We start from the raw sequence: 26,223 nt of genomic DNA on the forward strand, positions 1-26,223 counted from the left end.
AAAAATTATCTAAAAAAGAACAACCAATTCCTTTTTACCAGCAAGGTAAGAGAAACTTCTCCTTCCATATGTGTCTGCGACACTGGGAAGGAACAGCTAGATGCAGCTTAGAGCCTGACATTTCTCGTTCTGTGTCTAAATGTGTATTCAACTACATTATCAGTCCTCAAGTCTTGATATTACAAATACGGTCATTAAACATATGCTCCTGATGAACTGGCATGTCCATAAAGTGCATTAATTCCTGGTTAGAAATAGATGACAACGATGGCTTACCTTGAACAAGCAAGTTAAAACTCTGTTTTATTCAGTGTCACACACACAGGTGTCTAATGAACAGGGAATATGTTCTTCATGTAAGTTGCTTACAAGAAAGCTTATTTTACCTGGCATGGACCTCTATAAAATGAAACAACTGATGGCAATCAGTCCTACGGCAAGAATATAGCTGCATGTTTTCAGTTACTCTAACAAGTGCTTCCATTATGTCAGGCAGAAATTTCTCAAATATAGCCCATTTCCCCTTTTATAAAGGATGAAAATACTGCCACAAACTTCTTAAATCCACGACATTCCAATAACAAATGAGATCATATTGCACATGTGTTAAAAGTACATATGGCTCCAAAAGAAAATACAAGTATGAATATATCAGGTTCACGGAAACATTCAGAGACCTTGCATGACAGAATGAAGGAAGTGGATTTAAAGAGTATGGCCTAAGTATAAGACGGGGAAGAAAGAGAGAGATAAATACACATTGTGCCTCATGAATGCATTTTCCTTAAGTTTTTTAATCCAATCCCTTTTTCACAGAAACAAAAACTATCTGCCAGTGGATTGAGAAAATAAACAACCTCATCCCTTGGTTGGAACTAGATGATCTTTGAGGTCCCTCCCTACCCAAGCCATTCTATCATCCCCTTCAAAAACGAAGAGGTGTAAGCTCTCCCTATTTTGCACCTGTATTAGAATAAACTTACAAAATAATATGTTTAATTAAAATATTTCAAGCAGAGTAATAAAAACTTAATTGTTCTCCAGTACGCCATGTAGATGCATGTAATTTGCTGGGAAAAATTGAATAGGTTAATATGTATCCCCTAGAAACAACTCAATAGTCTGTAACAGTTCAGTACATTAGACTCATTATGCTTCTGTATTCATACCTTTCAACAAAAGAACTTAATACTAGCATAAGCAGACACATTTCAGTTACTATGGAGCAACATGAAACAAACAAAGGAAAATTGATTCTAATTACAAATCTTATTTCTCCAAAATCCTTCTTTGAAAACTTACATTTTAACCATTTGTAGAAGGAGGTAAGATTTGAGAACAAGGAGAGGAAAAACAAGTCTGCTCTTCAGTGAAAGTGTACTGCCATCTTTAAATGTGGCAAAAATTGTCTAAACGCACGTGTCTAATAACACAGTGCTCACCAACACAGATTTAGCTTGCAGCTTTACAACCTAAATGGTCAGCATACCATTATATATCTGATGTTAGACTTTTTTTTACTGCAGGTCACAGCTGGAGTACTGCATGCAAGTCCTGGGGACCCTGGTACAACACAGAACTCAACTTACTGGAAAGAGTCCATTATAAAATCACCAAAATAATTTAAGGACTGGAGTAGTTCTTCTGTGAGGAGAGGCTGAGAGCTGGGGCTTCCACTCTTAAAGAGTTGCATGCTACTTGAAGAAGTTATTTCCTTAAAGCATGAGCATTTGCTGCTCAGGTACACAGTATTCAAGAACACTACCTATTGATGAGGTTGTAGGAAGGGATACTAAAATCAGTTTACTAACAGGAGTCACAATTGAGAAACCTTGATCACATGGAAAGAACTAAAACACAATTCATACCTCAATATTTTCTAACCCAAAAAGCTATGTTCTCTTAAAGATACCTTAAAGATACTCCAAAGGCTCAGCTCCAGTTACCTTCATACTATTGCATTTTACAATCAAAATCAAAGATAACTAAATATATATGTATTTGGATCTATATAAAGGTGTATACACATTAGAATCAATATTCCTAAACAATTAATTCAGGAAAGAAAAATACCTTACCAATGCACTTATGCCCTGAATTCTTTCAACTTCATGTAAAGGCAGTCTTCAGATATACGTATTGAAGAGAAACTGAAAAAAAAACTGCCACTGCTTTTCAGAACATGGATCTCAATATAATTAGGTTAATTAGCACTTCAAAGCAAAGTCTTGTAATTAGCATATTCTTTTAATAATCAAGCTTATTTTGTAGTCTAACTGCTATAGATTGATGATGACATCCAGCAAATTAAGTTACTGAAAAATAAGGAAGTGAAAAAGTCTTTTAAATCACTGTCAGGAACAAAGCAGAAAGGAGTTACAAACTTGGATACCCAAATCTCTCCAAAGACTACACAAACGTACATACAAAAACTTACAGTGCTTGAGATCACAACGCCTCTTAGCTTTCTAAAGCCTACTCACAGCAGTACTTCAGAATTCTTGCTGAATATCATTTTCATATTGGAATATTTTCATTTCAGAGCATGAATCATGTATTTGAATTTGGTTTAAATTAGTTCTAGAATATTATTTACTCTCTGGATGCTACCAGAAATAGCCTGTAAAATCCATAGTGCATGTTAATTTAATACAATTTCTCTTTATTGATAAACCTACATAGAAAAGAAATATGTTCCAAGTCATTAATCAGAGTACCACTAAAAGAAAAAACTTGAAACATTCACCTAATCTTCCTTGATCTGTATCCAGCTTGTCAACATCATTTCTGAGAATGGAGAATCCTTCCAACAATAACCTCATTAATATTTTGTTACAATAATAATAATAATGCCTCACTAAATTTATACAATACCCACCAGTTGGATCCATCTAAAGATCGCAATCTTTTGCCACTCTCACTGCTCATATAGTACATGTGATTGATGATATTTATTTCTAATACATTTCACTCACACACAGTGATGTTAAAAACACATTTTTTCCAAAAATAATCCTCTGCAAAAGCACTCAAAGCTTCATTTTAAAAGTACATCACATTTAAAAGTTGTTATAACTGCTGATACAACCACTATAATAATTTGAAGCGTTTTAATGCTGAAAAAAAGCTATTAAATACTTCTAGAAGCATAAGTTAACAATACCAACAAGATTTTGCTTATCAAATAAAAACCTATTACTTGTTTCACGACAAGGCCACCTGTCCACTGACAGTGCAAAATGCTATAAATATGTAATCCATAAGCTGATAAATGGATCACGCTTTAATTTTGATACTAAACCAACTAGTTTGCTAATATATTTCTAACCATTTATTTTCAGACAGAAAGCTTTTGGAGGTGACACGTTACTCATATTTTGAGAAATTTATGTATATATACAATTATGCTTCTCAAAAAAACTAAGAATTTACAAATATGCAACCAAAGTCAGCTTTACCTCAAAACTTTTAGATCTTCCCCTTTTAGATCTCCTATAGTGATGACACCATGTGTATGGGAACTGCTGAATCACGGCCTGAACCACTGATTGGTCACCTGAGGTGAGCACCAAGTCAGCCATGGGGGCACAGGTGAAGGTGATATACCTGTGTAGGTGGAAGGGGTGGAGCCTAGTTCCTCCTCTCTCAAACCCCATTTAAGGGCTGACCACCACCAGGGAAGGATCTCTTCTTGGAGATCCCTCCCATGTGGAGTCCTCTGCGAGCCTTGTCATCTTAAAGGTGAGCCATCTTCTCTTTTGTATTACCTGTATAACTGTTTGTATAGAACTACTTAAAATATACCATCTTCTATACTATTCCCTGGTGGAGTATCGTCATTAGGAGTTATTTACTCTACATTTGGCGAGCCAGGCAGCTCTAACTAAATCCATAATGTCGTTTATTTGGAGTATGTTTAAATGGGCCAAGGGGGAGAACGTTACCCCCCTAGAACAGACAATCCCTGGTCTAATTCCAGGATTCATGGGGTCACCCTACTATGGATTGGCATCCGTTATTGAGAAATGGGGACCCATGCGGGTTCCAGGGACTGCTGCTCCTTCTCCATCTTATTTGACTGACTACTTTGTAGGATTAGATAAAGACATACTTGTTACCAAGGAGCGGCGGTTAGCTGCCTCTGCAGTAGCCTGGCCATTAGTAATGGCCATACTCAAGTTAGATGTTGCAAATGTTAATATGGAGACTGAAAATCAGTTATTACGAGACCGTATTGAGAAACTGGAACAACAGCTGGGTACGTTAACAACCAAAAAGCCTGGCCTAAATGTCCCCACAAGACAAATAAGGAATATATTGGTAGAAGACACCCCAAAATCAGAGGAAAAAGACTCTGATATGACAGGGGAAAAGATCTCTAAGGCAGATCTCGAAACTCCATCTATGATGGACCCATTCGAGATTCGGCCTATTATAACTCAAAAAACAAAGAAGGTACAGGATAGACCAGCAGGGGTGCCTCCTGACCAATGGCCCCCTGCAGAAACCTGCCTCCATGTGACCGCTCGTCCGTATACAGCTAATGAGTTGATGGACCTAGTACAACGGTTCCATCAGAAACCAAGAGAAAGCATACCATCATGGCTCCTAAGGTTATGGGATGCAGGAGCTGAAAGTGTTTTAGTAAATGGAACAGAAATGTCAAAATTAGCATCTATAACGATAAACCCGGCATTAAGACAAAGATTATATGCAGCTGTCCATTATAATGAGGAAAACCATTCTATTATAGATTGGTTGATGGCTGCATGCCGCTTGACATGGCCCAACAAAACCGATATCCCTCTTAATACTGGTTTGTGGTCCTCTATGGAGGACCTCCAGACCTATATCAGAGAACTGGGTATGAGGGAGGCTCTGTATGCGGACACTTTTGAAAGCCCCGATACGGAAAAATTTACAGCGGGCATGAGAGATCTAATACTACAGCAGGCCCCCTCCCACCTATATGGGATGTTGGTTTCCATATTAAATCCATTGGTGGCATCAGAAGCCATCGTACAGCAGGCAGCCCAGTTAGTAGCAGACTTAGGGGAGACGGAGCGCGTAAGAACCAGGCGTAATGTTCGTATAGTGGAAGATGCTGAGGCCTTCCCTATTAGAACTAAAAAGCCTGCTCCACGGATGCCCCGATCAGGCCCCGTACGGGTATCCCGGAGGACTATGTTTAATGATCTCATACGGGCTGGGGTTGCATTTACCAAAATTGATGGGCAACCCAACCATGTTTTGTTACAGCTGTGGAAACAGCTTAGAAATGATCAGAAATTTCAGAGTGCTCCCAGAAAATCGGGAGTACGAATTATAGAAAAAACACCAACAACAACCTGGAATTTGGCTGACTTTATAATACCGAACAGAAGGAAAAAATATCCGCAGGTGTCACAGGCTACAGTGCCTGAGCCACCTGTGGCAAAAGATTTAGATCTGGCAAAATTCATGGATTAACGGAAAATTCTGGTCCCCATAGGGCCTCTAGCTGTGACCGGAGGCCCTATGTAGAACTAACAATATTCTGGTCCAGGACAAATGTGCAGAAGGTGATGGCTCTAGTGGATACTGGCGCAGAAACATCGATTATATATGGAGACCCAACGAAATTTAAGGGTAATAGAGTGATGATTGGTGGGTTTGGGGGACAGACTATTCCAGTCACCCAGACGTGGCTGAAATTGGGGGTTGGGCGTCTCCCGCCCCGGGAGTATAAGGTGTCGATTGCCCCAATTCCAGAATATATCTTGGGCATAGACATTCTATGGGGTCTGGCTCTCCAGACAACTGTGGGAGAGTTCAGACTACGGCAGAGGTACATTAGTATCCGGGCAATACGGACAATATTGAGGGGCCATGCGAAACATGAGCCCATTTGTTTGCCAAAACCACGCCGGATTACTAATGTAAGACAGTACAGACTCCCGGGTGGACAAGAAGAAATATCAAAAACAGTGCAGGAATTAGAGAAAGTAGGTATTATAAGGCCTGCACACAGCCCATATAATTCCCCCATATGGCCAGTACGGAAGTCGGATGGAACATGGAGAATGACGGTGGATTATAGGGAACTGAATAAGGTCACGCCGCCCATCCATGCGGCCGTACCCAATATTGCCTCCTTAATGGACACTCTTAGTAGGGAAATTAAAACCTACCATTGTGTCCTGGATTTAGCGAATGCGTTTTTTAGCATACCTATTGCTAAAGAATCACAAGATCAATTTGCATTTACGTGGGGAGGCAGGCAGTGGACCTTTCAGGTCTTGCCACAGGGGTACGTGCACTCACCAACATACTGTCATAATTTGGTGGCACGTGACCTGGCTGATTGGAGGAAACCAAACAGTGTGAACCTATACCACTATATTGATGACCTCCTGTTAACATCCGACTCACTGGAAGCAGTAGGGGAGGCAGCAGATTCATTAACTGCCTACCTAAGTGAAAGAGGATGGGCTATCAATCCTCAAAAAGTGCAAGGTCCAGGACTGTCCGTAAAATTTCTAGGGGTAGTCTGGTCAGGAAAGACCAAAGTATTACCTGATGCCGTCATAGATAAGGTTCAGGCATTTCCAGTCCCTACAACACCAAAGCAGCTGCAGGAATTCCTGGGTATATTGGGATATTGGCGTTCCTTTATACCTCATTTGGCGCAGCTGCTGAGACCTTTATATAGACTTACCAAAAAGGGCCAATTATGGGACTGGGGGAGAACAGAACAGGATGCTTTTCAACAGGCGAAACAGGCGGTTAAACAAGCCCAGGCACTGGGTATATTTGATCCTACCCTTCCAGCTGAGCTAGATGTTCACGTAACTCAAGATGGCTTTGGCTGGGGCCTGTGGCAACGTCAGAGTTCTGTTCGGACCCCCATTGGATTTTGGTCTCAGGTGTGGCATGGAGCAGAGGAAAGATATAGTATGATTGAAAAACAGTTATTGGCTGCCTATTCTGCATTACAAGCGGTAGAGCCAATAACCCAAACGGCCGAAGTTATAGTCAAGACTACATTGCCAATCCAGGGGTGGGTAAGAGATCTGACCCACCTTCCTAAGACGGGGGTGGCCCAGGCGCAGACGGTGGCACGATGGGTTGCCTATCTCAGTCAGAGGAGTAGTCTATCTTCCTCACCGTTGAAAGAAGAGCTTCAGAAGATTCTTGGCCCAGTAACGTATCATAGTGATGCACCAAAACAAACTTCGGTTGCTCCACCACAGAAGAGTCCCGTCCAGGAAGGAAAATATCCTATTCCTGAAGATGCCTGGTACACGGATGGGTCCAGCAAGGGCAACCCAAGTAAGTGGAGAGCAGTAGCGTACCATCCTGCCACAGACACAATCTGGTTCGAAGAGGGGGATGGTCAAAGCAGCCAGTGGGCAGAGCTGCGGGCGGTGTGGATGGTTATAACCAAAGAACCTGGTGATGGTATCCTGAATATTTGCACAGATAGTTGGGCTGTGTATCGGGGGCTCACTCTTTGGATCGCACAGTGGGCCACCCAGGATTGGACTATCCACTCCCGACCGATCTGGGGCAAAGATATGTGGTTAGACATATGGAATACAGTCAAACACAGAACTGTGTGTGTCTACCATGTTTCTGGTCATCAACCCCTACAGTCACCAGGAAATGATGAAGCCGACACACTGGCCCGAGTTAGATGGGTTGAGAACTCTCCATCTGAGAATATCGCTTACTGGCTACATCAAAAGCTGCGGCATGCTGGGCAGAAGACCATGTGGGCAGCCGCTAAAGCGTGGGGACTGCCCGTACAACTATCGGACATCGCTCAAGCATGCCGAGACTGTGACGCCTGCTCTAAGATAAGACCGAGGTCGTTGCCTGAAACTACAGCCCATCTTGCTAGAGGACACAATCCTCTACAGAGGTGGCAGGTTGATTATATTGGGCCTCTCCCTCGGTCTGAGGGGGCGAGATATGCCCTAACCTGTGTCGACACCGCGAGTGGGCTAATGCAGGCCTATCCAGTACCAAAAGCCAACCAGGCATACACTATAAAGGCACTCACAAGGTTGATGGCTGCCTACGGGACACCGCAAGTCATCGAGAGTGACCAAGGAAGTCATTTCACGGGTGCAGTGATACAACGCTGGGCAGAAGAAAATAATATTGAGTGGCGATTCCACCTGCCATATAATCCAACGGGGGCAGGCCTTATCGAACGTTACAATGGTATTCTCAAGGCTGCCCTGAAGACAGACTCTCAGTCCCTGCAGGGGTGGACAAAGAGACTCCATGAGACCCTGCGGGACCTGAATGAAAGACCTAGAGATGGCAGACCCAGTGCCTTGAAAATGTTACAAACAATATGGGCCTCCCCACTTAGGATCCAAATTACGGGCACCGATAATGAAGTGAAACCTCAGATTGGCAATGAGAACAACCTTCTGCTCCCTGCCCCTGAGGACCTAGAACCAGGTACCAATAGAATAAAATGGCCCTGGAAGGTGCAGGTAGGACCACGATGGTGCGGCCTACTTGCACCTTGGGGGAGATTATTGGAGGTGGGGGGTTCGGTAGCTCCTCCGGTTATAGGTACATGGCCTACTGAAATAATGGTTAACACTCCAGTCTTCATTGCTAAGGGGACCCCTATCATGTCTCTGTGGCAGATCAGGACACCCCCTTTGGTGCCTGATATAGTCGTACAGCCACAGACATCGGGTCAAAGGGTTTGGTACAGGCGACCAGGGCGTGCCCCTGTACAAGCTGAAGTGTTAACCCAAGACAGGAATACGGCCTGTATCTTGCCCTGGAAAGCGGATCTTCCCCTCTTGGTACCTCTAAAACACTTGTATTACTCCCCATAAGTCTATGAATCACCAGAAGGAATCAAAACAATACTGCAGTGTTCCAGAGTTGTTATAAGACCATGTGAAGCATCTGGTGATGGTCTAACCGGGACTGATGACACGTAAGATGGACCTGCACTGTATGATTACATGCTTCCAGTAGATACCACCGAGCACTGGCCCAAAGAAGAGTTCGACAGATGCGCCGATCATCACTCATATCAGATTACATCAGCATGCGTTGCGACGGGCAATTATGTAAGCGTCGCGATGTATTGGGTCTCTGTATCAAGGGGAACTCACCTTATGGTTACTTGATCAGTGGTTCATGTCGTGAAGGGGTGGAGTGTATGGGAACTGCTGAATCACGGCCTGAACCACTGATTGGTCACCTGAGGTGAGCACCAAGTCAGCCATGGGGGCACAGGTGAAGGTGATATACCTGTGTAGGTGGAAGGGGTGGAGCCTAGTTCCTCCTCTCTCAAACCCCATTTAAGGGCTGACCACCACCAGGGAAGGATCTCTTCTTGGAGATCCCTCCCATGTGGAGTCCTCTGCGAGCCTTGTCATCTTAAAGGTGAGCCATCTTCTCTTTTGTATTACCTGTATAACTGTTTGTATAGAACTACTTAAAATATACCATCTTCTATACTATTCCCTGGTGGAGTATCGTCATTAGGAGTTATTTACTCTACACCATGTAAACTAGCAGGATTATTAAGAACCAGCTGAGTTGGACTTTTGAGGACAGAAAAAAGGCTCAACTTTGCTGAGCTGCATCTTGCTTCAAGGACAGAAGTAGAAGAAAGATACTACAAAAACTATTCAAATTACTTTGAGAACCTTGCTTATGGCTTAGCATCTGGAAATTCCTGGAAGGAATGCCATTTTCTGAAGACTATTCCATGAAACGTTTGCAAGGAAGATGGTAATTAGGAAACCCAAACTGGAGAGAAGACGGACAAGCTCCAAAATCCCATGCTGCAGTTTCAGCAGGAAAGATGAAGGATATTTCAGGGACTTTCCCAGCTTTTAGCTATGCAACTCTTTGCACTAATTCTTGCCTTCTGAACACTCAATACAAGATTCATCTAAGTTCCCTTCTCCCCCAGTTACCCCACTACAATTGATGCAACGGAGCAGCAATCAGAAATATTGGTAAAACTTCCTGGTGTTTATTCCAGCTTAACACTCAGTTTCTTTTGTTGCTGTTTTGTTGTTGTGTTTTTAATATGATTTTCTTTTCAATCAAGACACAAGCCCAGATACTACACAAATACCCTTAAACAGCGAATAATTTAAATGTAAGAGATCACAAAACTTTCAGAGATTGACTGAAGGTGGGATACAAAGACGGTGATGGGTCTGGAGGGCAAGAGGTGTGAGGATGGCAGCCTGCAGCTCCTCACAGGGAGTCATGAGCTCTGTAACAGGGCCCAAGGGAACAGCCTGGAGCTGCATCAGGGAAGGGGCAGGTGGGGGTTTAGGGAGAGGGTCTATACCAGAGGGCAATGGGCACAGAACAGGCTGCCCAGGGCAGCGTGCACAGCCCTGAGCTGCTGGAGCTCAAAGAGCATTGAGACAATGCTCTCACACATAGAGTCTGGGGTGCTGCTGTGTGGAGACAGGAGTTGGACTTAATGGTCCTTGTGGGTCCCTTTCAATATTCTCTGATTCTGTGAAGGCAAACAGACTGAAAAGGTCCAGATCTTGCAGGACACTGCATACTATAAATAGTTCACCATTTTCCAGTCAGGGATAATAAAAATAGAAAAGAAAATCCAGTGAGATGCTCTTTCAGTCAGCACAAAAACTGAGAAGTACCAAGAATATCCCAACTAGGGTTCAGAGAAAGGCACAGATGTCAGTAAATCTGATGACAAAGAAGAAACTGTGATGGACTGTCCTCAGCAGCCACTTCTTGCAGAATGAAATAGAATAAAAAGCAGCCTGAAATAAATAGATATCTGATAACTTTCAGTTCACGTGGTACTATAAATGTTGAATATAATAATGTCTCAAGGTGAGGCAAATTCTGCAACTTCTGAACAAAGAAAATCATTTTAACTATGACTTAAAGTTCATGTTCAGTTAGAAAAGAAAAATTACAAACTCAATTTCTGAGAGGATGAAACATCACTGCCCTGGTACTACTGGGTGCATAATGAGCCCACATTGGAGCAGCTCAACACCCTCCACTCCCCAAACCAGCAGGAATCAACAGAAATAGAGCTTTCATGGAAAATAACTTTGCAATTTGGAAAATTAGTGTTTCTCAAATAGAAATAATATTAAATTGAGCTCCAATGATAAAAAAAAAATGAGCCTTCATAGGTTCATGAGTCTATCCTGAAGATGGTTTCAGATGAAACTAGCTATCAAATAGAGAAATTGCACAAAAATGCAGTACAGATATTAACAGAAGTGAAAGGAGTGCTTTAGCCATACAGTGCTCCATCATCTCTGACTGTACTTCTGGAAACTGTTTTAAACATGTATATATATTCACTAAACTTGTGCTGAATGGGTGCACGTGCAGTGCTGTGGCTCAGAGGCATCTCCTTGATGATAGCTATCAATAATATATTTCCTGTGGAGATTAATTAGTGCACCAAGTTCATGGTTCAAATGCAATGAATTCCAGGCTCACCAAATACAAATAGAATCTGAATGAACTGAAGGGTTAGAAACATGTTACTCATGGCAATCAGTTCACCTTCAAAATATACTGCATAAAGGATTAGATTAGGCACAAATTCTCTGCGGTCTTCCTAAATAAGTTCTACTAATTGAAAGCATTTGGAATTTTATCTTATGACATTTATAAGTAGGTTATTTCATTTTATTGATTGATACCATATACAAGGAAAAAAAAACAACATCCACCTGCAATAAAACGTGTTACTGTTTCAGTTATTATAACTGGCCCCAAATTTCTGCAGGAAAAAAATACAAAAAAAGAAATCATGAATAGAAATACAGAATTGTCTCTTCAGAGCAAAACTAAAAGACCAAAAATATGTCATATCAGAGGAAAATGTAATCGGACATGAAAAAAACTACAGGAGGAATCCTCATTGTTTGCATTAATGTCACAATTCTGAACTAATGCTTAATACTCCAAAAACTGAAAAAACATGAATTGTACAACATCTGCATGGCTCTGATAATAAACGTACACTTGTAGGACAGCCAGGCTATTCAAAATCACTGTGAAAAACTACCCAAAAAGAACCACAGTTCAACACTAGCACTTTGAAGTTTCATCAACAAGCAAAACACACCTTATTGTCAAAGATTGTACATAAATCCTATTCTCATTTTATTACATTTGCATAAGAATATTCTTGATCTTTTTCCAAACAAACAAAAAAAATTGTTAACAATTTATATTATCTCTTGTATTAAATTCATATGTCTATTTAATAATTATGCAAAACCCCCAGAAACAAAAAAATTAAAGCAATAGGCATTATGGACCATCTGCACAAGCACTATTTCTGAGCTACACATAAAATACCAGGTATGAGCACTTAAGCCCTTCATAAAAATTTAATTATTTCTTAAAAAAACCATCCACAGTCTGACAGATAAAACTGCCATTCATTTTGTTTACTAGCATGAAACTGAGAATAAGAGGCACCAACAATTAAGGATATATACTGCATATTTCATTCTAAATGAAAATAACCCATAGAATTAAAAACAATAAGGTGAGATGCAAATAACATAAAGTTATAAATTCAGAAAAAAATTACCTTATATTTGTAACTGTTTGTGAAATCAAAGCCAGAGAACAGAAGTGCATTTCAGTTATTAACTTCAGCCAAATTGAGAATAGAAATTCTAATAATTCTTTGAGTCATTTTAATAACTCTCACTAACACTGATGTGAAAACAAGACACGTGGCAGAGAATATCCATTAGACAATGACTGGGTAAATGGGTGCTCCAGCAAGTTCCACTACTGTTAGTCCTGTGACAGCCAGAGAAAGTTTTAATTAGTTTGCTAGTTCAGGGCTGCCTAAGAATAAATGCAATTCTGTCATTTCTAATGTGTTCTCATGATTGGTTAATGGATTTTTTCTGCCTCCAGCTCAGACAACTTTTCTTTTCTTATAATTTCTTCTAAATCAATTCATAGGTTATCCATATTTTCCTCATTTGGAACACTAACGAACTTATCTAAAATTCAAGTTACACTGCACCATTGTCTAGACTTGCTACCATGTTCTCTTCTCAAATCCAGATCACATTCCTGCATTACTTCCTAGAATTTCAGTAGAAATCAACTGAATCTTCCACCAGCTAAAAATCTGTCACTCATTTGTGGGCCTATATATTCAATGAAGTTAGAGCCTTAATCTTTCTACACACACACACACACCCCTTAAACAGAACAAAAAGGCTTGCCTAGCATCTTTAGAGCCTAAAGGCTAGTGCCTTCTTCTCCCAGTTTTTTCAAGCACACTCCAAAACCACATGAAGTTCGGTTAACAAAAGGATCTAGGTGCCAAAATGAAAGGATTTCTCTTGATGATGCTAAAAATAAAATTGAAAATAAATCAGACAAATTTTAGCTGTACAGGATCATAGGATGTTGTTTACTTTAAACTGCTGATCGATGTCAGATCAGAGTGCTCAGAGCATATGCAGTCCAGTTCATTAGTAGTTTGGGTCCATTACGTCTCCATTTTCTATCCAGAAACTATTTTTAATAACAACATCACATCCCTAAGATCTGTGTGTTAAGAAGCTCTTAAGAATCAACATTGCAGTTATGAGTTCAGATGGAACAGATATCAAATATTTATTTGCCAAAATAGGTTTTTTAAGGAGATTGAAGCCATTGCACCTGGAACATATGTGCAGTTCTTGTGAAGCTAGTCACAGCATAAGCAGACTGCAATTTAAGACCAAACAAAGATAAACAAGATACTATTCTTACTTCACCAGTCTGTTTACTTAGTTTTAAGAAGAAAAAAAAAATCCCTCAAGCTGGGATGGTTGTCAATTTGTCTGAGAAAAACAGAGCAACTGAATAACTTAAGCTAAAAATGCAACAGAAACACATTCTGAAGACAGCACATTTTTTCTCACTGGAAGCTTTCAAGACTGTATTTATGCAGCTCACTAAGCAAGCTTTTGTCAAACATACTGTTCTGGATTCAAACTAGAGGAGAATAGGTAAAAGCAGTTATTTCTCTAGAACAAGAAATGAATCATGTTCAAAAAGGCTGTTCATATGTTGATACTATCTAGAAGCCTATGAAAGGAAGAAGTCAGAATGGAAAAATTCAGAAACTTTGAATAAAAAAATAAGCAGAAATTGCTCCTGTACGTCTTGACTGCATATTATTTCCTCTAGCCTCACTGGCATACTGCTGAAACAGTAAATAAAGTGAAATATATAATTGTAAGGATCTTGGGAACCTTAACTGAAGAAATTCGCATCACATTCCTGAGTTTACATCTGTTGAGGAACACTATCAACATTAAAATCTAGTTAAACAAAACTTAACTCAGGTAACTTCAACAACTGAAAAATTACAATGGAGCTTTGGCTATTGCATTCTCTTTTCTGTGCAGTGTTACTCACATTAGACTCGGTAGCTTGTTTCTTTGCACAACACACCGTGGTGCCACAGCAGCCTCACTTCCCATGCCAGCAGGTGGACAAGACTAACAGTGACCTCCTCTAACCTGGTTTTCAGTTCACACTGCAATGACTTCAGATTTAGCTCATCCTCCATATCAACAACAAAATTATGAAGGTTTAAAATGAAAGTAATTATCACTTCACCAACAGATGAAGGAAAGCAAATATTTATTTCTTTGCCTTTGAGACTGTAAAGTTGTGTGTAGTTCTACAGACATGTCCAGAATAATTCTGTAATATTTTGTAGAAGAATAGGATTAACTTCTTCAGAAGGTGAATACTTCTAAGGAGTACACATTGATACCATTTTTAGAGAATTAAATTAGTAGGGTTTTCTATTTAATACCAGTTTTATTCTGAAAACAAAACCATCATGAATTCTAGTCTCACTCTCAAATAAGGTCTAAATTTCTACCCACAAGATCAATTTTGAGATCCACAACCTCTATGAAAAAACTCTTAGTAGCAGGTGGTTGGACAGATGGCACTGAATTCTTCATTTTTAACAGAGTTAGCATTACTAGGAGAAAAATGATTTGTGTATTTCAAATAATGGGGCTACTCATCTTAATGCTTACTAAGATAGTTATATAATCAGCTGCCTATTACAAACAGCAGTACAGGAAAAGAAATGCACCAGACAACAGTCCCAGCAAATTGCCATAGTGATGACATAAGGTTGGTATCTACTGCCATGTTTCTCCAGACCACATTACTTCTGACTCTGTCCATACATCGATGGCATATTTAAATCTGCACAAGTACAGGAAACTTGCACAGACATGCACAGATATATAAAGATGTTCTTAGATTGTATAAAATGTCATCTATCTTGTTAAAAACTGTGTATCACTAATGAATGTGAATAAGTTTGATAGGATTAGAGAGAATGGTCTTGAATTGAGCCAGGGGAGGTTCAGCTTGGATATTAGGAAAAAATTACCTGAATGAGTGGTCAGGCATTGAATCAGGCTGCCCAAGAAGGTGAGGGAGTCACCAGCCCTGGAGGCATTCAAAAACCATGGAGATGTGGCACTGAGGGACGAGGTACAACGGGCAAAATTGGTGGTAGGTGAATGGTTGGACTAGATAATCTGAAGGTCTTTTCCAACCTTAATATACATTATATACATTACCTAGCATGATTTTCATCATATCATTTTAGTCCATGAAGGAAAAAAAAAGTTTGAAAATTTGGTTGTTTTTATTTTCATTGTGAACTTGTGTCCCATTGCAACTCAATAAACCAAGGACGTGAGATCAGACAGAGCCCTAGCTTAAATCGACTTGATTCATAAATTTCTTATCAGCTGTTGAAAGTCAAGCATAGCTAAACAGTTGTTGTGACTGTATTAACACTCATATCTTCACAATATAAATTATTTAGAACTAGAACTTCTGAACACATTTGAACAGAGCTTTCCTCTAGAGATCACAAACAAAATAATTTTCTATCTACTATTATTAAGATAATTACACATAATGAGTAAATACATCACCATGCTAGAGGAAGAAGCAAAAGAAATACAAGACACTCACCTGGGTAACGAGTGGCTCCAGTAGCCTCTCTACTGTGAGAGTCCTGATTTCCAAACTTTTGGGGTCCCATTTCAGAATGATAGGTGACGTTGCAGAAGTCATACTCCCTAGAACAGACAAAATGACAAAACCCATGAATATTCATAGTGTAATGTCAAAATATTGAATATAATTTTAAGGAGTAGCACACTTGCTGTTCCTAGGCACATATAATATTTCTTTATAATCTTGCTAATCTTGTTCCTCTACTCTTGAAACCTCTCAAATGCACCATCACCACATCCACTGAGTGATTAAACATTTATATTCAGAAAATCTTTCTCTCCCTTAAGGACAGATGTTACCACGATGTATACATTCAGTATTAGATGTTCTTGGCATGGATTTGGTAGCAGGGATCTTCAAGATGATTGTGAGAAGAGACCATAGACTGCCTTGTGCTGGACATGGCTGCTTCCAACCAACTTCACAGCAAAATCATTTTGAGAAACAGCTCTTTGAATCCCAAAGATAGAGAAAGAGGGGAAGTTCCCCTGAAAGCCTGAAAGCAGAGCCCACACTGAAGCACTCTCTTGACAGAAACCATGGCCCATGGACAGGAGCAGGCATAACTTCCCCAGGGACTGTGGCCCATCACCAAACAAGCTCAAGTGACCCCACAAGGAATACATTCAGCCTTTCAAATAAAAATACTCCACAACAGCTAGGATTTCTCAAATTTAAACCGAGAATGGTAGTACTTATTTGAATCCTTTTTAGGCTTTTCTAGTTGTTTACCATTTCAGGTTTTCAGGAATTTTTTAAAGATAATTAACTTCATTTTTAGAAATTCAGACAAAAATCCATCTATCAGGTTGCAAGGTGCACACAAATCTGCCTTACAGAACTGGAAATCTGCACAAGAAATGATAAAAACATTAGGTGACAAGTCCTGTCATACATCAGCTAGTTTGTTCACTACAGAATACTGAAAACTCTAATCTAATCCTAATTCAACTGTTTCCTTCATTTTAATCATGAATAGTAATAATAAAACTAAAAGCTTCATATGACTGTAAGAACTCTACTAGGGAAAGAGAAAGTAATATCATTTTATGCATTACCTAAGTAAGATTCAAATCAGGTCCTCTGCATATAACATTCCAAGAGTTGTTTCAAAAAATTTATCATGTTTAGCTGACAAACTGCTTACACTCATACAAAACAAAGAACTTAAGTGAAAAAAAAATTGAGAGTACAGAGACTGTTCCTTGAATAGCAATCTACTTAAGGTTTATTTCAATAAGGAACACATTCTGCACTTACCAATATCATCTAGTACACACAAAATAACATTCACTGCATTATTGGAAAGAATGTCTGACAAATTATTATCAATCAAAATTAACAGACTGCTAAGTTTATGTAAAATTAATTCACAGTCTGTAATGCACTGAAAATCTTTCAAGAGACAACTTGTAATTCTTGTACAAAAAGAAAAGCATATCAGAACTCACTAATCAGTGTATTTATAAATCACATATTTTTACAGGCCTCAGCCTCCTCTCATTTATAAATATTACATATCAGAATTATCTGATAATATCTATATTCTGCTAAAATTACTATTATTCAGCTTCCACTCTTGTGCAAAAAAAAACATAAGGCTTCAATCTTCATAGCACTGAACGTACCCACATGTATCATTATAGTAAAGTATGAGATGATTTCTAGCTGCTGTAAACACAGTCAGCGTGGGAGCAATCCTCATTTTTTGATAACATTTAATTATCTTTCAGAATCTATAAGCATCTCTGGAAGATGGTTACTACTCCAGTTGGACTCTGTATCCACAAAATAAGTCTTAGGCGGACAGAGATTCCAGTCAATTTATGAGTTCTGATACTTATATAAATGTTTGAAATAGTTTCTCGTTTTAATAAGCACAATTTTCCTCATTAGCTATTAACACAGACATGAAAACATTCACCCCTCACAAAACAAAAACTAATTGCAAGTTGTAACATAGACCAAAGTCTACAAAAGCAAATGAGTTTCAGTGGATGGCAATCACATAGGTGACAACATGCAAAATGGACAACCTGCTATTTCAGTGAGAAAACTGCCTCGGTTTCAACCTTCACTAAGAAATAAGAAAAGTAACCTTCCAAATTTCAATATGAAAGGGTGAGCAATGCTTTCAACTCTAAAAGATACGCATACTTGATAATGCCTCATTAAGATCTTATAAAAGTTTCTCGTTGGTGTTGTTGGAGTAAATTCTGCTGCAAATAAGTAAAATAAGAACAGTGCATTTTCCTCAATATTCCTCCAGTTGCTATCATAATAAAAGTGTCATGTACAGAACATACATTACCTGTATAACTACAAGTATGTGAAGTCAGTATTTCCTTGATATAGATAAATTTCCTCCTTGCCACTTCTACAACTCCTATATTAAACAGGTGGATAAGGACTGCTCAGCTGGAGAAAGGAAAAGGTGCTGACAATGTCTTTGTTTCTACTTCAAATATCCCTTACACTGTTCCCTTCCAGTGCTTCGCTGGAAACAAAGTGCTCATAGTTTGAACCTGGATGTGGATGGGCAGTATGCATAGGGAAGATAGACTGTGTGGTCAGAGGATAAAGACATTTCATAATGCTTTTCATACAAACATAAAAATCTGCTATAATAGATGAGAAAAAGTAGTAAGGAAAAGAGATCCCCTTACCTATTACTGTCTAGGCTGAAATGGTACCTATTATTTCCTTAGATAGCCTATCTTTTTTTATTCCTCTCTGGAGTTTTTAGTTTATTGCCTTTTTCAATGCTCAGCAACACACTTAGAGAAAAATCTCTTTTTTTCAAAATATTTGAGTAGGCTTCTCACCTAAGTTCCAATCTCTGTAACTCACAAATAGGAACTGCTCATTCAATGGGGTAAATCCCATTGAATAAAACTTCTATGGCCGTGTAGGTAAGAAATCATTCTTCATAGAAATTCCATTCAGACTTATTGTTGTTGCATCAATTATGTTCTGGAAGGCTGTGGTTACTAAGCAGGTATTCACAATTTGATACTATTTAATAAGGAAAGTGTGTTAATAGCACTTGAGAGATCACAATTCTTAAGTAACTTTGCATAGATGACTGACAGTCCTGATCTAGAACATAACTCCATATTTTACAATACCATATTTAAGGAACGTTGTTCCCTAACTGCACTCTTCTCCCATAACATGTGCTACAATATTCCACCTCTTGTTTTCACACTTTCCTAAATGTAGCAGTACAGAATTTACCGTTTCCTACCCAGCCCAGCAACTTCTTTGAGGTAAATAAAACAGCATTAGGCAGCCTGTCTTCATCAGTAAAGAAAATGGTTTATTTCAATCACTCATCCCCTGGAATAGATTACAATATAGCCAGATTCTACCTATGCCAGTGGAATTCTGCATTAAAATAGCAGCCCCTAAAAATCTAACCCCACAATCACCCTTAGCATCAACCTGTTACAAACTGCACTGTTTTCTGTTTGGAACCTTCTACAGAAGCACAGCACTTTGCATGCAAAATTGCTTGTTTGTGCACCACACTATAACATATTGTTTTCCTGCACAATAGACTCCATTCCCTTGTGACTTACACACATGAATGCCCACTGAGGTGGATAAAAAATTGCCTATAAATGACAGCACAGCTCACTTTTGTGCTGCAACTTAAATGCAATATTTAAGATATTTTGAGAGCAAAATGAACTCCACAACCTTTTTTAGAAATGTAAGTACTGCCAGCATGAAACATGCCTCCAGTTGTCAGTGCAGTTCACGTCTCCAATGCTGAACGTTGCAGAGATGAAAGATAAACATCGCATACTGTATTGAAGAAACACCCATTCTCCTTGATTCCTAGCAAATCTATAGGATTAATCTGGTGGCAACACTAGACTGGGAAGACTGTTAGTACAGATCTGTGCTTACCATACTTTATTATTACAGGAAGGCAAAAATAAAAAATAAAAAAATGGAAGACTTCCAGCAAAGTAGATGGCCCTGTGCATTGCAAAGGAGTTAGATAAGATGACCTTTAAAGGTCCCTTCCAAGTCAAATGATTCTGTGATTCAATGACAAAGATGAAAGGAGGCAAAAAATGCAAAATAATAGTTAACCCTCTCTTCCAAAGATTAAATTTATACGAGCTCTAATACTTCAAGAGATTTATGTGGACTATTAATAAGAATGTATACTTCAGAAACGATTCCCTCTCACTAAAGTCTTACAAGCCCAAACATGCTTTCATTCATGCTTTAAACCAATGTAATCTTCAAGGCTGAGAGGCCAGCTCAGCTCCATGTGCTCTTATTTGTTATCCCAGCGCTATTAATTCCATCAGAACATAACCTGGTTGAAATCTAATTAATCCTGCAAATGGAAAATGAGTTTTCAGCTCCCTGATTCGCTTCAGAGCCACATGAGGGACAGCACCAGCAGCGGGAGACACTGAACACATCAGAGACGATGGGGAAGAGTAGATTGCATCTGCATCAGCAGCATGGACCCAAACTGCTTGGAGGTGCCTGCAGAACTGAATGATAAACATTCTGTGCTTTCTTGGATTGTGTCCTTATGTTTAGAACTGTGTCAAAACAAAAACTTTTCAACAGAGAGATGCTTATGCTAAGAACAAGGAATTCCTTACAGCAGGATACACAGTGGATTGCGACAGATATTGAAAGAAAAAAAAAGACTAACTTCACTGAAGCATTTCTGTGCTTCACTGAGACCTAGAAATCTGAATACTTGATTGGTTATATCCCTTAATATGCCCATGAAGTTGAACAGCCTGACATCAGTGATAAACTAGCAGGCTGTGAATTACCAAGCATGGTTACAGAGTACACAAGAGCACAAACCAGCTCAGATCCTAGCACTGTATACAGTCTAAGGATCTCCACCTCTGGGCTAATCCACCTGACAGAGGACTGTGGTGATATATATAGCTGAGATTTTGCTATTGCCATACATTTATTTGCAATATTCAGTACTGTACAGACTCTGGTATCTGGTCTGTACAGCGAAGTGCTATTAGAAGAAATCTGATACTTGAGGATTCTGGCTTCCAACACTGTCCATCATCCATTCTCTCTCCGTTAATACAAAAACACAAGCTGAGACATTCTCATTTTCCCTTCTTCTATCTCAATTAATACAAGCAAAGGCAGAAGGACACAGAAAATTGAGCATTCACACTAATTGCAAGGAAAGGAAATCAAGGGAAAACACTAAAAGTCCAGATATTAACAATGAGGAGTAAGATGACTACAGAGCATCACTCTCTGCAGACAAAACCACATCTCATTAGTCAGTGACAGCCTGTACAGCTTCCAGCAGAACTGGCTGAAATGATAAAAGTTGACATGGGCAGTTCCCATCACCTTACTTAAAAAAAGGGAAGGAAAAAAAAGCAGAGGATGAAAGATAGATCAAGATGGTTTGGAGGAGTATCTGTCTCTACACGTTTAAATAACAAGTTTGTGACATATTTGTTTTGTTTCATAAATGTGATTCTTCTCTCTTCTTCCCTAAAACTTAGACAGGAAAAACAAGCCAAAATAAACCTTTTGGCCCCAGTCCCAACTACACTGAATTTTTAATTTGAGCTTTTCTAAGCTTTTAATTTCCTTTTGGAATCACAATCCCCTTCCTCCTTCTACACACACTCCACCTCCACACTGGGTTGAGATTCCCACCTGCCCTCAGCAAAACAAAGTTCACACATGAAAACAGTCCATTATGGAAGCTATGAAATCCTACCCAGTGAGTGACTGAGTAAGGAGGGGAAAAAAAGACCTTGACAAGGGGAAAATTTTCTTGGTAACAAAGTCAATGGGACAGTGACCAGAGTCCCCTGACATAGAAGCTACAGTAAGACAACATGTGAGTCATTCCCATTTCTCAATTACATTAACCAGCTCCTTCTAGGAAACAACTACCTACAGCAGGAGCTGATTGAGTTGAGTAGGAAAACTACCCTTAGAAATCAAACACTGTGAAAAACTCGTATGGAAAGTGTAAATTGCAGAGTAAGGGTCAGGATAACAAGGAAGTTTCCCTCTATATCCACCCACAGGACTTGCATCCTTTTTTCCTTTAACTAAAAGTGACAGTGTTTCACAGCTCTGTGCAAAGCCTAGATGCATGTATAATTCAGATTGTTTTGAATGCTACATCTATACACTGCTTAGAAAAGTAACTCTAGTTTAAAAGCTTACTAATCTACTGCTCCACATGAACTATCAGTTTGGGCTCACATCCCACTTGGTCCAGCAAACCTTTGAGCTGCAGCTGGTCTTACCAGGCCCATCTCAGAAGAAGGTTTGGCAAACAATAAGAGGAGTCTGAAGACAATTTGAGGACAGCGGGATAATTAATTCAGACCTCTGCTGGAGTTGCATACACAGAAGGTTCTCACTTCAGAGGATGCTAGAGAAATTCCAGTTCTCAAATAAGAATCAAATGGATGTCTAGTTGTGAAAAAAGGTGATTTGGAGAAGGTTACCAGTAATAAAAAATAAAAAGCAAGGGGGGGTGGGTGGGTGGGAAGGATTTATTTCTTTTATTCTCACAAACATTAAGACTACAGTTGCTTGACATAAAAATTAGTTTATCCTAAGATGGTAGCACTCATCCAGAATGAAAGTGCTTGAAAACTGATTTAAACAGCCAACCATAAATCCCTACGTTCAAATATTTTTTTCTTGTATAACTCATAAGAACATGCTTTTGTCCAATGCATAACTTTTCAAGTAAAAGTACTGGAACTTCCTGAAGCACTAGGTGAAACAGAATTTGTAATAATAATAATAAAAAAAAATCTATATCAAAAGGGAGCAAAACCCCAGCAGAAGACAGTCGAGTCACAACTGTGCAAGTAAAGAGTTTGCCACAAATCCCTCTGTAGTCACAGAAGTCCTCAGTGCCTCCTAATAGAAGCCTTCTCACAGACTTTTGGAAGTGATCAAAGCTTCTAAGCTCATTGCTGCTGAGATGCTGGTTCACTCAGGGCCACACAGCACGCTCAGGAAAGAAAAGCATTTTAAATCAGGTCCTTGGTTCACGTCCTGTGCTATGCATTCACACTCCACCACATCTCCCAAAAAATGACATCAAATATGCAACTTCACTGAAATAATACCTTTATATTATTCATATAGCTGTATACATGACCATACTTAAATAGCCTTTATTTTTCTATTAATAAAACAACCTTTTGAAATATTTCTTCCAAGTTCTGTTTATTCTAGAGACAGACATTAATTTAATCCCAAGTCTTCCAAAAAGAGAAAAAATATATATATATTTTTAACTAAATCTACTTCCATCTTGCTCTTTTTATTCAATGTCTGAGACTGACAGGTAATATTTATATTTTAACAAGAGCATAGAGTATCTTTGGTATAAACTACTTTTATAGTTTACCCTCCTTGAGCAGTTTCTCTCTAAAACCTGAACAGTTCTTAAAAAAAATTCTTAAACGTGGCTCTTAACCATGAATTTGCAAGCTTCTGCACGTAGGGGTCATCCTTCCACTAAAAGTTGCCCATCTACAATTCCTCAAACTTGGAAACTACAGTTAACATTAACTCTGTATTTCCCTGCAGTCTGTCTTCATTGCTGTGCCAGTGAACCATCTATTCCACAACCACTGCTACCTTCAAATTGAATAATTTATGTTCTTCCTTATCGACAGCCAGTGTTTTAGGGTGTGGTTTCAGTGGGTTTTTTGTGCTTTTTAGTTCGGTTATCTTTTTAAGGAGACAATTTCCCTGCTCGTTTGACTACAGAAGTGATATTGCTTGTAAAGTCTCCATACATCCTTTTGCTTAATTAAGCTTTAAAAGCTTTTTGCTTTTGTCACTCCAGTAGCAACACTGTTTAGATAGTCAGGATCTATTAGTTACCTGACTACCTACAGAAGCAGCCCAAAGCTTGTCGAGTTCCACTGTGACACAGTGGATGACAACAGCCTCCCCTTGCCCTTGTAAAGTCTACAAGCTCCAATACCAGAGAGATGGAGGTGTTTCATTTTCCAACTCTATAACCAATAGATTAAACAGGATTGCTCTGAAACAAAGCCCTCCGGGAGCACAGTTGACATTTCCCTCCGCAAGAATTTATGGCCATTAATAACCTTTCTGAACGCTCCCACCAGCTTCTAGACGCAGACACCAGCAACAAGACAACGCACACATTTGTCAACCTGTTCATCTACTGCCTAGAATGTTCTCAGAGAAATCACCTAACCTTGTGGCTATTCGATCTGTTTTTCCTTTGAACACGTTAGGCTTCTTTAAGTTGTTCCCTTCCTAGCAAGTCCATTCAAAGAAAGTCTCATTGAAGCCATATCGACCATTCCATTATTATTCACCGTGATTCCACTCATATCAATAAGAACAAAGCAAAACTCCACATTGGTGAAAAATAAGTTTTAAGAATAAGAACTGAATTGTTTAATGCTGCATGTTCTCTTGTTACTAGGACTTTTCTTGCTGTTATTCTTATGCTGATGGGTGTTTCAAACTAATCACATTGCATAGATAGCCAACCATGCTGATATCCAAAAGCTTTTATCTTCCTCAGCTGTGCATTCACAGAATTTGCTGTAGTTTCATTAGTTAATCCTGAAATACTATGCAACTGCATAAAAACCACATCGACCTCAGTATAGTTTTAAATGAATTAATTTAATTAAAGGATAATAAAGGTATGCTTCTTTTTCAGGTCATCTCTTCAAAAGGAAATTCCATTTAAAAAAGGAAATTAGTAGTGTAGACAATCAGAACTCATATTTGCTAATCTAAAAGATGACACCCAAAGCCACAACAGCATAAGCAACACAATTAGACAATAAAAAAGAGTCACTATTTCTCCTAAAGCTACACAATTTTGGGGAAAAAATCTAATGTGATGAGATCCTAACACCTCTTGTGTCTCTGACTTGTTATATTGTTTTTCTACTTCTGATTTTATCTTTATTTTTCCCTCAAAATGTGGAGCATTGAAGGCATTCTAGAACAAACTGGAAAAAAACCCTGTGACTTAGTTTAAATTAGAAGATAGAATGACCTCAGTAATGCCAACAATCCAACACCAAACTCACAAAAAATGAAGAGGATGCTCTTGATACTGCTAACCAAGAATTAATGCAAGAGTTAAAGTTACCATAGCTGTCATAGATCCATTTTTAATTATAAATACGTTAGATATGGAGTGTTTTAAAAAGTGTTTGTAACAGACTTCTCATTCCAGGCTGAAATTAAACAAATTCTGTATAGAAATAAACAGCTTTGAAAATACTGTCAAATAGTGGAACTATTTACAAGAAGCAATTTACAAGGACTTGAGATGGATTTTCTATCGCTGCTTATTTTAAATTCAGAACTTCACTGCCTCAGAGGTAAGGATTACTGTAAACAGGACTTAATTCATTAAAAGATATGATGAATGTTATGCAGGCGATTACATTAATCACATCGCTTCCTTCCAGCATTTCATTCAGTGAAAACATGAAAATACATTGCCTAAAGTTTTGCAGAGGGGATGCTTGGCTTAATCAAAATATAAAACTGTACCCGTGTGACACCTGTAGAATGTTGCTACTTTAAAGTAAAAGAAATAAGAAGAAAAATCAACAAAAAAAGCCAAGGACACAGTCTGGCTTCCTCTCACAAAATCCTGTGTGACCATTCACACTCTGATGGCCACCTGATGGGACCCAACAAATCACTGGGTCTCCAGAGAAGCAGATTCACATGCTACAGTAATAACAAAATTGATTTTTTGTTGAAGTGAACTCTAAAACTGCTGAGATCTAGCAACGTACATTGTGTATAATCTACCACACTACTTCCCATTAAGAGGGGCATAGATTGAAGAGTTCCAGCTAATTACATGCTGAATGTTCCTGTTCAGGTCAGGCAGGCCACTAACATCTAGAAATTTATGTCCACGGCAACTTGATTTGTATGGCTAAACACCCATAGGCACTGACTGGTACAATTCACTCGCTACTCCAAGATTATCCATAAAAATACAGAAAATGAGCTGATGTGAACAATGAATACACTGAGCTCCATGGCTTTTTAAGCAATGCTCTCCAGCTTTAGCTATAGGAATTACTCACTAAGGTGAGAGATGGAAAGACAACAACCTAGTCA

The 26,223-nt window shown here is 39.0% G+C and overlaps 1 protein-coding gene across 2 annotated transcripts in view; it reads right to left on the bottom strand.

The window, feature by feature from the left end:
* The window catches only part of CTNNA2 (catenin alpha 2), a 459,751-nt gene that overhangs the window by 384,554 nt on the left and 48,974 nt on the right, over nt 1-26,223 (bottom strand). For both annotated transcript variants that reach the window (XM_065735984.1, XM_065735986.1), the window contains exon 2: nt 16,027-16,133. In XM_065735984.1, coding sequence (XP_065592056.1) covers nt 16,027-16,128 — 102 coding nt within the window. In that variant the 5' untranslated portion in view covers nt 16,129-16,133. The remainder of the gene's footprint in view (nt 1-16,026; nt 16,134-26,223) is intronic.

This window comes from Cyrtonyx montezumae, unplaced genomic scaffold (genome assembly GCF_038088225.1).
Source record: "Cyrtonyx montezumae isolate F1298 unplaced genomic scaffold, pur_monq_1.0 scaffold_2, whole genome shotgun sequence".
Taxonomy (NCBI): domain Eukaryota; kingdom Metazoa; phylum Chordata; class Aves; order Galliformes; family Odontophoridae; genus Cyrtonyx; species Cyrtonyx montezumae.